Source organism: Hyla sarda, chromosome 6 (genome assembly GCF_029499605.1).
Source record: "Hyla sarda isolate aHylSar1 chromosome 6, aHylSar1.hap1, whole genome shotgun sequence".
Taxonomy (NCBI): domain Eukaryota; kingdom Metazoa; phylum Chordata; class Amphibia; order Anura; family Hylidae; genus Hyla; species Hyla sarda.
Genome location: NC_079194.1, coordinates 85,423,942 through 85,438,487, shown reverse-complemented (window position 1 = coordinate 85,438,487; position 14,546 = coordinate 85,423,942). Strand labels below are relative to the sequence as shown.

The 14,546-nt window shown below is 45.1% G+C and overlaps 1 protein-coding gene across 3 annotated transcripts in view; it reads left to right on the top strand.

The window, feature by feature from the left end:
• Positions 1-14,546, top strand: part of DCP1A (decapping mRNA 1A) — an 88,321-nt gene that overhangs the window by 20,067 nt on the left and 53,708 nt on the right. Inside the window, exon 1 of one of the 3 annotated variants that reach the window (XM_056524356.1) lies at positions 5,324-5,429. The exons of the other annotated variants lie outside the window; for them this stretch is intronic. Coding sequence (XP_056380331.1) covers positions 5,342-5,429 — 88 coding nt within the window. The 5' untranslated portion in view covers positions 5,324-5,341. Of the gene's footprint in view, positions 1-5,323; positions 5,430-14,546 lie in introns of those variants that run through there. 3 annotated transcript variants of the gene reach the window in all.

Genomic DNA, 14,546 nt, shown 5'->3' with positions numbered 1-14,546 from the left:
TTTTGTACCATGCCCGTGTTTTCCGCATGGCGTTATATGGCTTGAGGACTTAATCTGAGAGATCAACTCCCCCCATATACCGATTGTAGTCCAGAATACAATCGGGCTTGAGGACCGGTCCCACGGTACTTCGCACAGGGACAGGGGTGCTGCCATTCCCATGAAAAGTGGTGAGCATATGGACATCTCTCTTATCCTTATACTTCACCAACAACAGGTTATCATGGGTCAGGGCACGGGACTCACCCTTGGGGATAGGCGTCTTAACAAAATTTAGAGGGAGGCCTCTCTGGTTCTTCCGCACAGTCCCACAAGCGGACGTGGATCTGGCGGAAAGGGATGTAAACAGAGGGATGCTGGTATAAAAGTTGTCCACGTACACGTGGTAACCATTATCCAGCAATGGGCACATAAGGTCCCAAACGATTTTCCCGCTAACACCCAGAGTGGGGGAGCAATCTGGGGGTTCAATACGGGAATCTCGTCCCTCATACACTCTAAACTTGAGAGTGTACCCGGAGCTACTCTCACAAAGTTTATAGAGCTTCACGCCATACCGCGCCCGCTTCGAGGGAATATACTGGCGGAAGATGAGTCTCCCCTTAAAACTGATGAGAGACTCATCTACCGAGAGGTCCCTGAGCGGTACGTAGGCCTCCAAAAATTTGGCCCCAAAGTGATCGATGACCGACCTCACTTTGTAAAGCCGGTCATGGGCGGGATCACCTTGGGGCGGACATGCCGCATTATCTGCATAATGCGGGCATTTCCGAATGGCCTCATACCGGTTCCGTGTCATCGCCATACTGTAAAGCGGGGTCTGGTATAGGACGTCCCCGCTCCAGTAATGAGGAGCACTTGGTTTTTTGACCAGGCCCATATGCAGCGTGAGGTCCCAAAATGTCCTCATTTCCGCTGCATCAATGGTGTGCCATTCATTGGGCCTGGCCAAAAACGAATTGGGGTGGTGGGCAATGAACTGCTGGGCGTACAAGTTCGTTTGCTCCACCATTAGATTGACCAGGCTGTCACTGAAGAAAAACTTTAAAAAGTCCAGATCAGTGAAGCCAGCCGTGTCAATCCGGATTCCCGAGTCGCCAACAAACTCAGGAATCCGTGGCTGATAATCCTCAGGGGGGCTCCAGACAGGGTCATCGGAAGGGGCTCCGGTGCACTTGTCTGGGGGGGCCGGACTCCTATTACGAGCGGCATTGCCACCCGTACTAGTGTCGGCCACTGGGTCACTCATGGGGGGTGCGTTGCCTCGGCTGGCGGTGTCTCCGCCGCCGTACTGGGGACTCATCATCACTACTAGATGATGAGGAGGGTGATGAAGAACATAAAAATGTTGGATCTTCATCGTCCTCACTGGCAGATTCGGAGTCAGAGGCTAAAAAAGCGTAAGCCTCCACTGCCGAAAATGTCCGGCGGGCCATCACCTTTTTTCTACGGTGGGGGGGAAAGTATGTAGTGTGTGGTGCTTGGTGTACAAAGTGTAGAACAGTAATAGGAAAAAAAAAAGCTGCGGCCCAAAAAAAAAAGGGGTGGCACACGCAGCTCCCTGAACTCCTAATAGGACCCTGGGTAAGGGATCAGACCCTAATAGGACCCTGGGGGACCTATTAGGGGGTGAGGGGGGGTACTTTATTTTTTTTTTTACTTTTTTTTTACTTTTATTTAACTTTTTAACTATTTAAACTCCTACCTGTCCCTAAAATGATCTCACCCTATTCTAAGGCTCCTGAGGGGGCTCCGGAGCTCTGATGGGGGATCAACGGTCCTCTTCCTGCTGCTGCACCCACTGACTGAACCAAAACAGCGGGAAGGAGCCGTTAACCCCTCCTCTGCCGCTCTGCTATTGGCTGGACGATCGCCAGCCAATAGCAGCGTTGCTGGGCGGGGACAGTATTGTCACCGCTCCCCAGCAACGGTAGGGTAGTGAATTGTACACCGCCGATCACCATTTATTTCCAGGTCATCGGGTCACAAGTGACCCGAATGACCCGAATCGCTTAAGATCGCTTGCATGATTTCGCAAGCGATCTCCGGTGATCGCCGACATGCGGGGGTCCCGGGACCCCCCTCGGCATTTGCACGGCATGCCTGCTGAAAGATTTCAGCAGACATGCCGTTCCGAGCTCTGCCCGGCGCGCGGCAGAGACCGGAAATACAACAGGACGTTCTCTAATGTCCTTGGGCATTAAAGCCCAGGTAGCGGGGATGTTAGAGAACGTCCTATGTCCTTAAGAGGTTAAAGGGGTACTACCGTGGAAAACTTTTTTTTTTTTTTTTTTAATCAACTGGTGCCAGAAAGTTAAACAGATTTGTAAATCACTTCTATTAAAAAAATCTTAATCCTTCCAGTATTTTTTAGGAGCTGTATACTAAAGAGAAATCCAAAAAAAGAAATGCATTTCCTGTAATGTCCTGACCACAGTGCTCTCTGCTGACCTCTGCTGTCCATTTTTGGAACTGGAGAAAATCCCAATTGCAAACATATGCTTCTCTGGACAGTTCCTTAAATGGACAGCAGAGGTCAGCAGAGAGCACTGTGGTCAGGACATCACAGGAAATGCATTTCTTTTTTTCGATTTCTCTTTAGTATACAGCTCCTAAAAAATACTGGAAAGATTAAGATTTTTTAATAGAAGTGATTTACAAATCTGTTTAACTTTCTGGCACCAGTTGATGAAAAAAAAAAAAAAAAAAAAAAAGTTTTCCACGGTAGTAGCCCTTTAACGCTCTGTGATTTGGAACTTTTCAAATGGTAAGGCTGGGTTCACACTGTGGTCCTGGTGCTGTCTGCGGGATCTCTGTCGGAGATTCCATCTGGAGATTCCACAGTGTTAACTTAGCCTTATACACTAAAGAGAATAGCCTTTAGGGGTTGCTTTTCTCTTTTTAAATGGGCACTGTCAGATACAAAATCTTTTTATATGTTGTACATCTTGGCAAAACATTAAACTTTCTAATAGACTTTCTAAATAAAAAGTGTATTTCCTTTTTATATAAATCATGTCTTATAAAATCATAGCTTTGTCCAAGCTGAAGCACAGACACGTACAATGGTGGGCTAGCACTCCTCTGTGCTCTCTCCTGTCTGATAGCACTCCTCTGTGCTCTCTCCTGTCTGATAGCACTCCTCTGTGCTCTCTCCTGTCTGATAGCACTCCTCTGTGCTCTCTCCTGTCTGATAGCACCCCTCTGTGCTCTCTCCTGTCTGATAGCACTCCTCTGTGCTCTCTCCTGTCTGATAGCACTCCTCTGTGCTCTCTCCTGTCTGATAGCACTTCTTTGTGCTCTCTCCTGTCTGATAGCACTCCTCTGTGCTCTCTCCTGTATGATAGTACTGCTATGTGCTCTCTCCTGTATGATAGTACTGCTATGTGCTCTCTCCTGTATGATAGTACTGCTATGTGCTCTCTCCTGTATGATAGTACTGCCATGTGCTCTCTCCTGTCTGATAGCACTCCTCTGTGCTCTCTCCTGTCTGAAAGCACTCCTCTGTGCTCTCTCCTGTCTGAAAGCATTCCTCTGTGCTCTCTCCTGTCTGAAAGCACTCCTCTGTGCTCTCTCCTGTCTGATAGCACTCCTCTGTGCTCTTTCCTGTCTGATAGCACTCATCTGTGCTCTCTCCTGTCTGATAGCACTCCTCTGTGCTCTTTCCTGTCTGATAGCACTTCTCTGTGCTCTCTCCTTTCTGATAGCACTCCTCTGTGCTCTCTTCTGTCTGATAGCACTCCTCTGTGCTCTCTCCTGTCTGATAGTACTGCCATGTGCTCTCTCCTGTCTGATAACACTCCTCTGTGCTCTCTCCTGTATGATAGTACTGCTATGTGCTCTCTCCGGTCTGATAGCGCTCCCTTGTGCTCTCTCCGGTCTGATAGCGCTCCCTTGTGCTCTCTCCGGTCTGATAGCGCTCCCCTGTGCTCTCTCCGGTCTGATAGCGCTCCCCTGTGCTCTCTCCGGTCTGATAGCGCTCCCCTGTGCTCTCTCCGGTCTGATAGCGCTCCCCTGTGCTCTCTCCGGTCTGATAGCGCTCCCCTGTGCTCTCTCCGGTCTGATAGCGCTCCCCTGTGCTCTCTCCGGTCTGATAGCGCTCCCCTGTGCTCTCTCCGGTCTGATAGCGCTCCCCTGTGCTCTCTCCGGTCTGATAGCGCTCCCCTGTGCTCTCTCCGGTCTGATAGCGCTCCCCTGTGCTCTCTCCGGTCTGATAGCGCTCCCCTGTGCTCTCTCCGGTCTGATAGCGCTCCCCTGTGCTCTCTCCGGTCTGATAGCGCTCCCCTGTGCTCTCTCCGGTCTGATAGCGCTCCCCTGTGCTCTCTCCGGTCTGATAGCGCTCCCCTGTGCTCTCTCCGGTCTGATAGCGCTCCCCTGTGCTCTCTCCGGTCTGATAGCGCTCCCCTGTGCTCTCTCCGGTCTGATAGCGCTCCCCTGTGCTCTCTCCGGTCTGATAGCGCTCCCCTGTGCTCTCTCCGGTCTGATAGCGCTCCCCTGTGCTCTCTCCGGTCTGATAGCGCTCCCCTGTGCTCTCTCCGGTCTGATAGCGCTCCCCTGTGCTCTCTCCGGTCTGATAGCGCTCCCCTGTGCTCTCTCCGGTCTGATAGCGCTCCCCTGTGCTCTCTCCGGTCTGATAGCGCTCCCCTGTGCTCTCTCCGGTCTGATAGCGCTCCCCTGTGCTCTCTCCGGTCTGATAGCGCTCCCCTGTGCTCTCTCCGGTCTGATAGCGCTCCCCTGTGCTCTCTCCGGTCTGATAGCGCTCCCCTGTGCTCTCTCCGGTCTGATAGCGCTCCCCTGTGCTCTCTCCGGTCTGATAGCGCTCCCCTGTGCTCTCTCCGGTCTGATAGCGCTCCCCTGTGCTCTCTCCGGTCTGATAGCGCTCCCCTGTGCTCTCTCCGGTCTGTTAGCACTCTCACTTTCTGGACTTTGTTCATGCCTGTGCTTCAGCCTAGACAAAGCAAGGATTTTATAAGCCATGATCTCTCTAAAAATGAAATATAATTTTCTTATCAAGTATACTAGAAAGGTTAATGTTTTGCCAAGATTTATGACAAATAAAAAAGTTTTGTCAATGTAATCCTACTGCCTGTTAACTTTGCTACCAGTGGCCAGACATTAGGCCAGTGTTTCCCCTACAGTGTGTCTCCAGCTGTTGCAAAACCACAACTCCCAGCATGCCTGGACAGCCAAAGGCTGGGGACACAATGTTTGGAAAGCACTGTACTATGCCATTGAATTTCTAGATCTTTAGGTGGAGAAGCCTGTGATGCTCCTGTTATCTGCGTTGGAGATGCCACAGGCGATGTTGGTAGTGAAACGCAATGTCTCTTAATGTCTCTGCATGACACAGGAAAAAAGGGGTTTAAACACTGTTTCTATGGCAGCTGAGCTTCAGGCAAGCTGCGAACCAGGAGCTGAATATCTAACAAGTGAGTGACGGTAAAAGCAATCTCTGTTTGCGGATTTGTGCTTCATCATATAGAGCTGCGTTTCATCATTGCCAAAGGGTAAAACTCCTAATTCATATATCATATATTGGGTTCTCATCCTGTTTCATCATTTTTCTTATTTTTTATCATTGTACTATTTTAGAAATTGATGTTCTTTTGCTAGAATGCATGTTCAGTCATATCAGTGGTGTCATTTTACACCGTACTAGTAGAATTTATGATTTGTAATGCCAGCACCTTTAAGGGACATCTATGCGGTCTGATCTATACTGGATGCATGGAATAGCCTTTCTGCAGAATTGGTAGCTGCCAATACAGTGAAGAAGCATATATAGGATAGCAAATTAAAACATGAATAATCGTTATCCCTTAAAAGGGTTGTCTGTTCAGAGTTCAGGAAATTTTATATATTAAAAAACAAAACAAAAATAAAACTCATACCTATCAACCTTTCCAACACTAGCATAAATACATCCTTTTCCTCACCGGTCATTGTTTACTTCTGGAGCAGTTACATGCTGTACATCCGCTGCAGCCATTCACTGTCCTCAGACTCAGTGATTGGCTGCAAATACTAATGCAATTTGTAGAAATACTTCCTATAAAGTCCATTTCTTGATTGAACTTTACACAGTCTGTGATCTCTTAATTTGTATAGATCCTGCTTAGTCTCGTATCTCCAGTCCTCTGATGAAGGTAATTCTAGGGTTTTTATTTCACCATTTGATCATGTCAAATGGATGTTCACTGTAAATAGTTCTAGATCTCCCCTTTCTTTATTAAACACGTGTCAGCATGCAGCCAGAGAGATGAATTTTGGCAGCTGCACCAGACAAATAGAACATACAGATCTTTTATTCGGCTTTAGGAGGTAAAATAAACATTTTGTAGTATTTATTTTGTCATTGGAAATAGAAGTTGTATCTAGTCATTTTGTGCCCTGTGATGTTTACTATGTAAAAGTATTTTGTGTTCTGACCTATTACTTAGGTATTATGGATGTCTGTCTATATACAGTGTAATAGGTCAGTAAAGCAAGGTCATTGCTAACATTCTTAATATTGAATACTTTATCATTCAGTATGCACTAAAGCTGCAGCAGAATTCTCTTTTAAATATAAATTGGGAGCTACATGGCCTTCCTCCTTCAGCAACATTTATTTCCCATTTAAAACAAGGATTTGAAGTTCTTTGGTCAGTTGTTTGCCAATGCCTTTGTGCACACAGACCCATCACTGGCCTGTGTAAAAGGTTACTTACAAAAGGTATGCCAACATATACCATGGAGGGCCTATTCACTTTGGGAGACCAAACTTGGTGTATTTATAGCTGTTCCATTTATTTCCTAAAATAGTCTCCCCCCCCCCTCCCCTTTTTTTTTTAAATAGAAATCAGAAGTGTGCCAAGTACCAAGAACGTGGCTCTGTAACATGATGTGAATAGGGACCAGATGTCGCTGTTTACATCCGTTACATTCTTGGTACATGTAGTCTACCACACTTATGGTTCGTTGGCCTAGGATGGAGAGATCTTTAGACCAGATTTGTGTGTCAGCAGTGTGATCCTCTCTTATAGGTCAGACTGAGGGCCTCTAATCTTCCATTTGGGCATAAGGCACTTATTTTTTTCCTCCTTAACTGCATATTCAATGACATTCTCTGATATGTATGTAAAACTAACCATTTAGCACCAAAATCAGTTTTGGCAATTCACTGGGGATGGAGAAGATGGTCTAAAAGGGAACCTGTCATCACTCTTATGCTATGAGACATGAGTCATTAAGGAGAGATCTACCTATCACGTCTGGTAAGGAAGAAGCCACAGGAATCTGCCCCTATGGTTCAGACAGCAGGAAAATGATGGCAGGTTCCCTTAAAGTCTTTAAAATGTACCTTCATTTATGTGGTCCCATGTGTTCTGCACAGTTTAATATGGAGAGATAGACACCTCGCATTGGGCGGTCTGTTAGAATTAGAATAGGGCTCATAAATGGAAATCAGGGAATGTTGTACGATTGCTTTGACAACACGACCACTCTGCATGAGCAGTGTCTTTCTAAGCGTGTGGGACCACATAACTGGAGATATGATTTAATCAGGTTTTTTGTCCTTGGGAGGTGGATCCTCTATCAATCATTCATTCTTACATTCATTGTATGAATGAATTCACATGGTTTTAATAGAGCAGAATTACTGGCACACTTTAAGCCTCTGTTTGTTTACAACGCTGCTCACTTCACATGTGGATGTATCTAGTTAACTCACAAGAACAAATTGTATAGGTTGTACATGGGTGTCTCATATGGCAGAATCTTCTGTGTTTGCATTGTTTTTGTAGAATCTATGACATCCCATGCTTCTGCTGGAATTTCTATGACTCCTTGCCAACAGCACAGAAGGAGCCCTCCAATGTTGGCAGACAAATGACAATTGGGGATCTGGTTCTGGGCTTAGCTAGTCAGCTCCTGGCATCCGTTATCTCGCTGCCCATTAAGCCATCATTCTGTCTTCTTCAGCTTCTTTTTTTCCTCTATTTCAACAATCAGTGTTGTGGAGATATTGGCTGTGTGCTGCCAGCTGAATGGACACTTAACTAAAGGTTTCCTTATGTGAATAATTACCGTACAGACGTCTGAAATGTGTCTTATGGGAAATGAAGACGTCTGTAATGAAAATGTTTAGTGATTTTGCCATTTTCTTGGTTGCCATTCCCTTGTTCTCTAGTCATCCTGTGTTAATAGTGACTTATTCTTTTATGCCCCTTCCAATCAACAGTGTACATAAATATAGCCATATGCACTGTATGGACCGAAGTATTAGATGTAGGTTTTAGTCCCATTGCAACAGGTATATAAAATCCAACACCAACCAATGCAGTTGCCTTTACAAATATATCTGTACACAATTTTTGTTGAATTCCTACATGGTACTGTAATAGGGTGCCAAGTCAATTTGTGAAGTTTGGGTTCCACCCTTTTCTGTTCAAGCTTGGATGTTCCCTAATGCACATAGCAAGGTCCATAGGGTGAAGCCACACGATCAGGCTGGTTGAATTTCCTTTTTTTATTGCAGTAACTGCTTCAAAAATGCAGCTGTTTTACTTGCATTTTCTTCTATTAACTAGTGTTTTTATTAATAATTATTTTTATTATTATTATTATTATTATAAATCGTATCTTTATATAAGGAAGTGCCAACAAACTACTGTGGGTTTGTTTAGCAGGGAAACATTTTTGGAAACTTCCCAATCACTTTGTGTGGTTAATACGATAGAACAATGAAGTCAAGAATCATGTGTAATCATTGCGACAGACAAACAAGAGATACACCTTTTAATTTCCCATTAAAAAGCATGGAAACTAGAACTGTTGCATTTGTAAAATGAAACACAACTGCGATCCACCTTAAGGGCAAGTTTGGTGTGGGAACTTGACAGGATCTGCAGAACTATGACCTCAACCCCGTCACATCCCTGTGGGATAAACAAAGGCTCGTACAGGATAGGGAATCCGTTTTTTAAAATTATGTAGGCTGAGACTCCTCCTTTTTAAAGCCTATGCATTTAAAGGAAAACTGTCAGTAAACTCCTCCCGCACTAACCAGAGGTACTGGCTGGTAGTGCAGGGGACGCTGATCAATATGCGGCCTACCATGCCCGGATCCGCCCCGCCGTTCTCCCGTTATATTCATTCTTCTGGATATGCAAATGAGCTACTAACTGGCACGGGTGGGGTTACAAGGCTCCTTCTGGCACTCTGAGGTCAGCACCGCAGTGATGCCTGCCTTATGTATATTCATCCCCTCCCTCCTCAGTGGAGTCCAGTACAGAGCAGGGAGGGGATGAATATTCATAAGCCATGGCGGCGCTGCAGACGAGCGGAGCTGACGTCAGAGTGCCAGAAAGAGCACTTGTAAGCCCACCCGTGCCAGTTAGCAGCTCATTTGCATTTCCAGAAGAATGAAGATAAGGGGCGAACGGCAGGGCGAATGCTGGCATGGTAGGCAGCATATTGATCAGCGTCCCCCGCACTACCAGCCAGTACCTCTGGATAGTGCAAGGGGAGTTTTGACAGTTTTCCTTTAAAATGGGATGCCCTAAAAGCAAGTAAAGATGCAATGTACTTGTGTCCCAATACTTTTGCCTATAGTGTATCTGTGTGTGTTAGAGTGAGACTTTAGCTATCAATTGCATTAGAATTGCACTCTACTAACTAACATTGTAATAGATCAGCAGTTTAAGAGTACACTACAACACATATGTATTGCAGTTTACAGTATAATTCCTCTATTGGTACTTAAATCGTACCCGTCAGATCCAACAAAAAACTGTTTATCTACCCCAAATAACAATAGAAACTGCAGATCACTGTGCAAAAAGTGGACCCTCACATAGCTCCATGTATGGGAAAAATGAAAAAGTTTAGGGGGCAGAATATTGTGATGCAAAACAATTGTTTTATTTCTTTTAATTATTATTACTTTTTTTTTTTTTTATTAAGCATAACAAAACCTATATAAATTGGGTATCATGGTTATTGTACTGGCCTGAAGAATAAATAACAAATAAGTAAATTGCATAAAAAGAAAACCTCACAAAAGCTAAAGAAATGTTTTGATTTTGTTTTTCAATGTCATCTCAAAAAAAATTTTTTTTCTCCATGTTACATTTTATAAAGAAATTAATGGTTTGGGGAGGTCTCGGGTCTGCGGGTGAACTGGGCTAAGTCTTCCTTAATGTCCTTGTTTCACACTGGGAATTTGCCCTCTATACTGCCTAATGGGTTGCAGGTAGTGTCCCGCTTTAAATATCTGGGAGTGGAAGTGTCCCCTAAAAACTCAGAATTTATGGCCCTTAATCTGGATCCGCTACTCAGCAATACACTTACTAGGTTGCAGGCTTGGGACTCCTTACCTTTGTCTTTGGCTGGTAGGATCAATATTTTCAAGATGATCTATCTCCCCAAGTTCCTATATCTGTTTCACCTGTCCCCTATTATTTGTCCCAAGAAGTTTTTTGTTCACCTCAACCAGGCTCTGTGATCCTTCTACTGGCAGAATAAACCTCCGAGGCTGGGACAGGCTCTTCTCCATGGGCCTAAGCAGCGGGGGAGACTTGCTGCCCCTAATATGCATAATTATTTGCTAGCCTCACAGCTGGTTTACGCGGCCTGGTGGATCGACCTGGACCTTTCCAATGCCTTCACGGCTTGGCGGGGGCTCTCATGGGTTCTTATGAGACACTAACATGTTATACAGGTATGTTCCCCCTCCCTCTTTGCCGGCCCCTATTAAGACGGAGGCGGCGCTCTGGTCGGTGGTTACTGGTCGCTTTCCTCAGCCTATTGTCTCTCCAAGAGCACCCCTGTGGGGTAATCCACATTTGGAACACCTGCGGGGGTTAGAGGCAGCTGGATTTTGGAGCTCACTGGGAATCAAGTTTGCTATGCACTTGTTCGGTGATGACTGTGTCTTTCCTTCATTTGCTGAGGTTAGAGACCGATTTCATGTCCCTCAGGATGCCCACTTCCGGTATCTTCAGTTGCGACATGCAGTCTCTGCGCAATTTGGTTCCCTGGAAGTTACCCCTGTTTTATTGGAGATGCTCCTGGGGACCGCCGACCTGGCTAAGCCTCTCACTCAGTTATGCGTTGCTGAAGGAGGTTGTTAAGACGTATTACTCTACGGTAGTTGGTGCTCGGGATATGCTTATTCAATCCAGGCTTGTCCTTCGTTTGTATTATACCCCAGTTCGACTGCATCGGATTGGGGTCTCTGGGTCGGAGGCCTGTTTTAGGTGTGGGGGGGAGAGGGGCACCTTCTTACATGCGATTTGGACTTGCTCCTTTGTTGTGCCCTTTTGGCGGGAGGTGATGGCCTTTTTGTCGGATCATTTAGACTTCCCCTTTGTTTTAACGCCTGAGGTATGTTTGCTGGGGGATATTAATGGGTTGGAGAAGGGCTCTTATAGATGCATTTTGGTCCGATTTCTCTTGTTTTGTGCACGTAAAGTTATTGTGATGGCTTGGAAGGATGCGTCGGCCCCCACTCTGGCCAGGTGGATTGCTCTGGTTTAATAAGTATGTCCCCTTATACCATGCCCTTTATGTCAGTAGGAAATGTCCGAAGAAGTTTGACAAGGTCTGGATTCCTTGGTTGATGATAGATGTCTCCACTGATCCTCTGGTTCGGGGAGCCTCTCAGATATAAGATGGCTAAATTGTTATGGAGGAGCTCTTAGGGTATGTTTGGGATGTGTGGGTGACTGTATATGTCTGTTGTGTGGTCTTACTGTGGTGTTGTTTCGTGTGGGCCTCCCTGTCCTCGATTCTACATATGCGTTTAGTTCTTGTATAGCTGTTCATTTGGCGTGACTATGTTGGCAGTGGAGGGGGGGGGGGGGAAGGTCTATTGGAAATGTTTTTTTTTTGTGTCTGTTTTTCAGTTGTTAAAAAAAAAAAAGAAAAACAATAAAAATGTTAAAAAATAAATAAAAAAATGGTGCCATTAAAACAATACCTGTAGCTAAATTGAAAAACAATTGGGGGGATTTATCAAAACTTGTCCAGAGGAAAAAATTGCTGAGTTGTCCATAGCAACCAACCAGATTGCTTCTTTAATTTTTGAAAAAGCCTCTGAAAATGAAAGAAGCGATCTGATTGGTTGCTATGGGCAACTCAGCAACTTTTCCTCTGCACAGGTTTTGATAAATCTCCCCCAATGTCTCTTGGGAGACAAGAAAAAACAAATTACATTGGCAGTAAGGGGCTCCACACTCCAGAGGAAAAACTAAAACACATCTCATGGTGTTTATAGGAAAAATCTGATTTAGGAAGCGGTCACATAATAGTGACATTAGGTTGTCTTGTCCATGTGCTCATGTTCTATTATTGTATCTTAATATATTGTGGATAAAGACCTTCCTTGTAATGTATAAACTTTGGAAAGCTTCCCAAGGCTTTGTTTGGATGGCTGTCAGCCTGCAGAAGTGAGATTTGGGTTCTGGGTCTGGACATTATGTCTGAGCCAGGGCTGAGGGCTTTGTGTGACCCCGGAGGAACATCTTGACACATAAGGTGATTTGTTGAGGTTTGTAATGTCTGGTATTTGTTTACAAATGTGACAGTAAAAAGAAGCTTTTTAAGATCAGAGGGATCTTACTGCAGCGACTGCTCAGCCTCATTTTTTACAACATCTTCATTCTTGAATTGAGATTCTGTACAGGTGCTGTGTGGCGTATACCCAGACAATAACAGAGAGCAAAAAAAAGACTATCTTCCTGAAACTCTTGCCCCAGTGCTGTGTGCCTTATTGCTACTTGACCCCATTCACGTAGTGCTGCAATACCACAAAAAGCCCATGGGTTTTCAGTTGTTTTCCGTTTTTTTTAAATGCTTGGTTTACCATAACTGGTTCAGTGCACACCATCATTCATATCGGGGCAAATAATTTTAGTTGACAATATGCTCAGATTTTGTTTTACAAATTGGTTCTTACCTTTTCTCAGCATAAGAAAATGAAGCTCTACTATCCCCACTTTAGGGTATGTTCACACTTTGGAAGTATGTTCTCACTGCGGATACCATCTGGTGGCTGCTGCTGAAAATACTTTGGCGGTAGGACTGCCATTGACAGCTATACAGTGCTCGCGGACTTCCTTGCAAAGAAGGAACATGTTCCTTCTTTGTGCTGAGCAATTTCAGTGGCTGAATTGTCTGCTGCTGAAATTCCTCAGTTTGAACGGGTCTCACGGAAGAACCATTCACACTTATGATAATGTTGGCTGCGCGGAATTCCGCTCACAGAATTCCACGGGAATTCCGCAGTGTGAACATACCCTAAAAAGGGTTTCTAACCCTATCACCACTTGGGATAGGAGATAAGTGTCTGATTGTAAGGCTATGTTCAGACTACGGAATCTCTGGGCAGAAAATTTCCGCCCTGAGATTCCGAGTGCGGCCAGCGCGGACTGAATCAGTCGGTGCTAGGACTGCGCCAGCTCTGCAGTCTCCAATATACTGAAATGTGTTCCGCGAGTATTTCCGCCAGAAGAATGAGAAACGCCATTCTTCAGGTGGAAATTTCCAAGCGGATTTTCCGTTCACAAATTCCGCTTCACTTATTTCTGAAACTCATTCACTACTCTATATTAGTAAGCGGAATTTCTGCCTGCACTTTCAAAGCGGAATTGCAGGTGGAAATTCCGTAGTGTGAACCTAGCCTAAGGGTTCATTAACAATGGGTCCCCTTTCATCAACGGCCCTCCCAAACAAGACTGAATGTAGTAGCAGTGTGCAGATTTGACCACCACTTTCATTGTCTATTAGAGAGCCAAATATAGGTGAGCTTTGTAAACCCCTTTGGATAGGGGTTAAAGGGGTACTTCGCCCCTAGACATCTTATCCCCTAACCAAAGGATGTCCGATCGCAGGGGTACCGCCGCTGGAGACCTGCAATCTTGGCTGCGGCACCCCAGACATCTGATGCACAGAGCTAACTTCGATCTTTGCCAGATGACTGGCGATGCGGGCGGAGGCTCGTGATGTCACGGCCATGCCCCTCAAATGTCAGTCTATGGAAAGGGCCATAGATTTGTATTGAGGGGGCGTGGTTGTAACGAGCTACCGGCGCTGCACCCGATGCTCTAAATGATCGCCAGGTGCAGCAGGGACATAGCGGGGGTCCACAGCAGCGGGGTAAGATATCTAGGGGCGAAGTACCCCTTTAAGTGTCTTTGGAGGTGTCTAAGTGTCTTTTTTTTTTTTTTTTTTTTTTAATACCCCCTAATTAAGTCATTTTGAATTATCAGCGGGTGCCTTCTGTTTAGTATGTTAATCTCTAGTGGCTCTGTATGTCCAATTGGGCCTTTTACTGATAGTTTTTCCTGAGATTACAGCTATTTTGCTTGCCATTTTATACTTAAACTGCTTTCGCACTATAAAATTCATCCGTTTTAAAGATCCGTTTGATGTTCCATTATGAAAACCCTGAAAATCGTCCATTAAACATCCGTTAGAAAATCCCATTATAGTCTATGGGATTTTTACATTATCCGTTTTAATCTGTTATAGCCCGTTATTAATAAAAGACGTTATTTTGT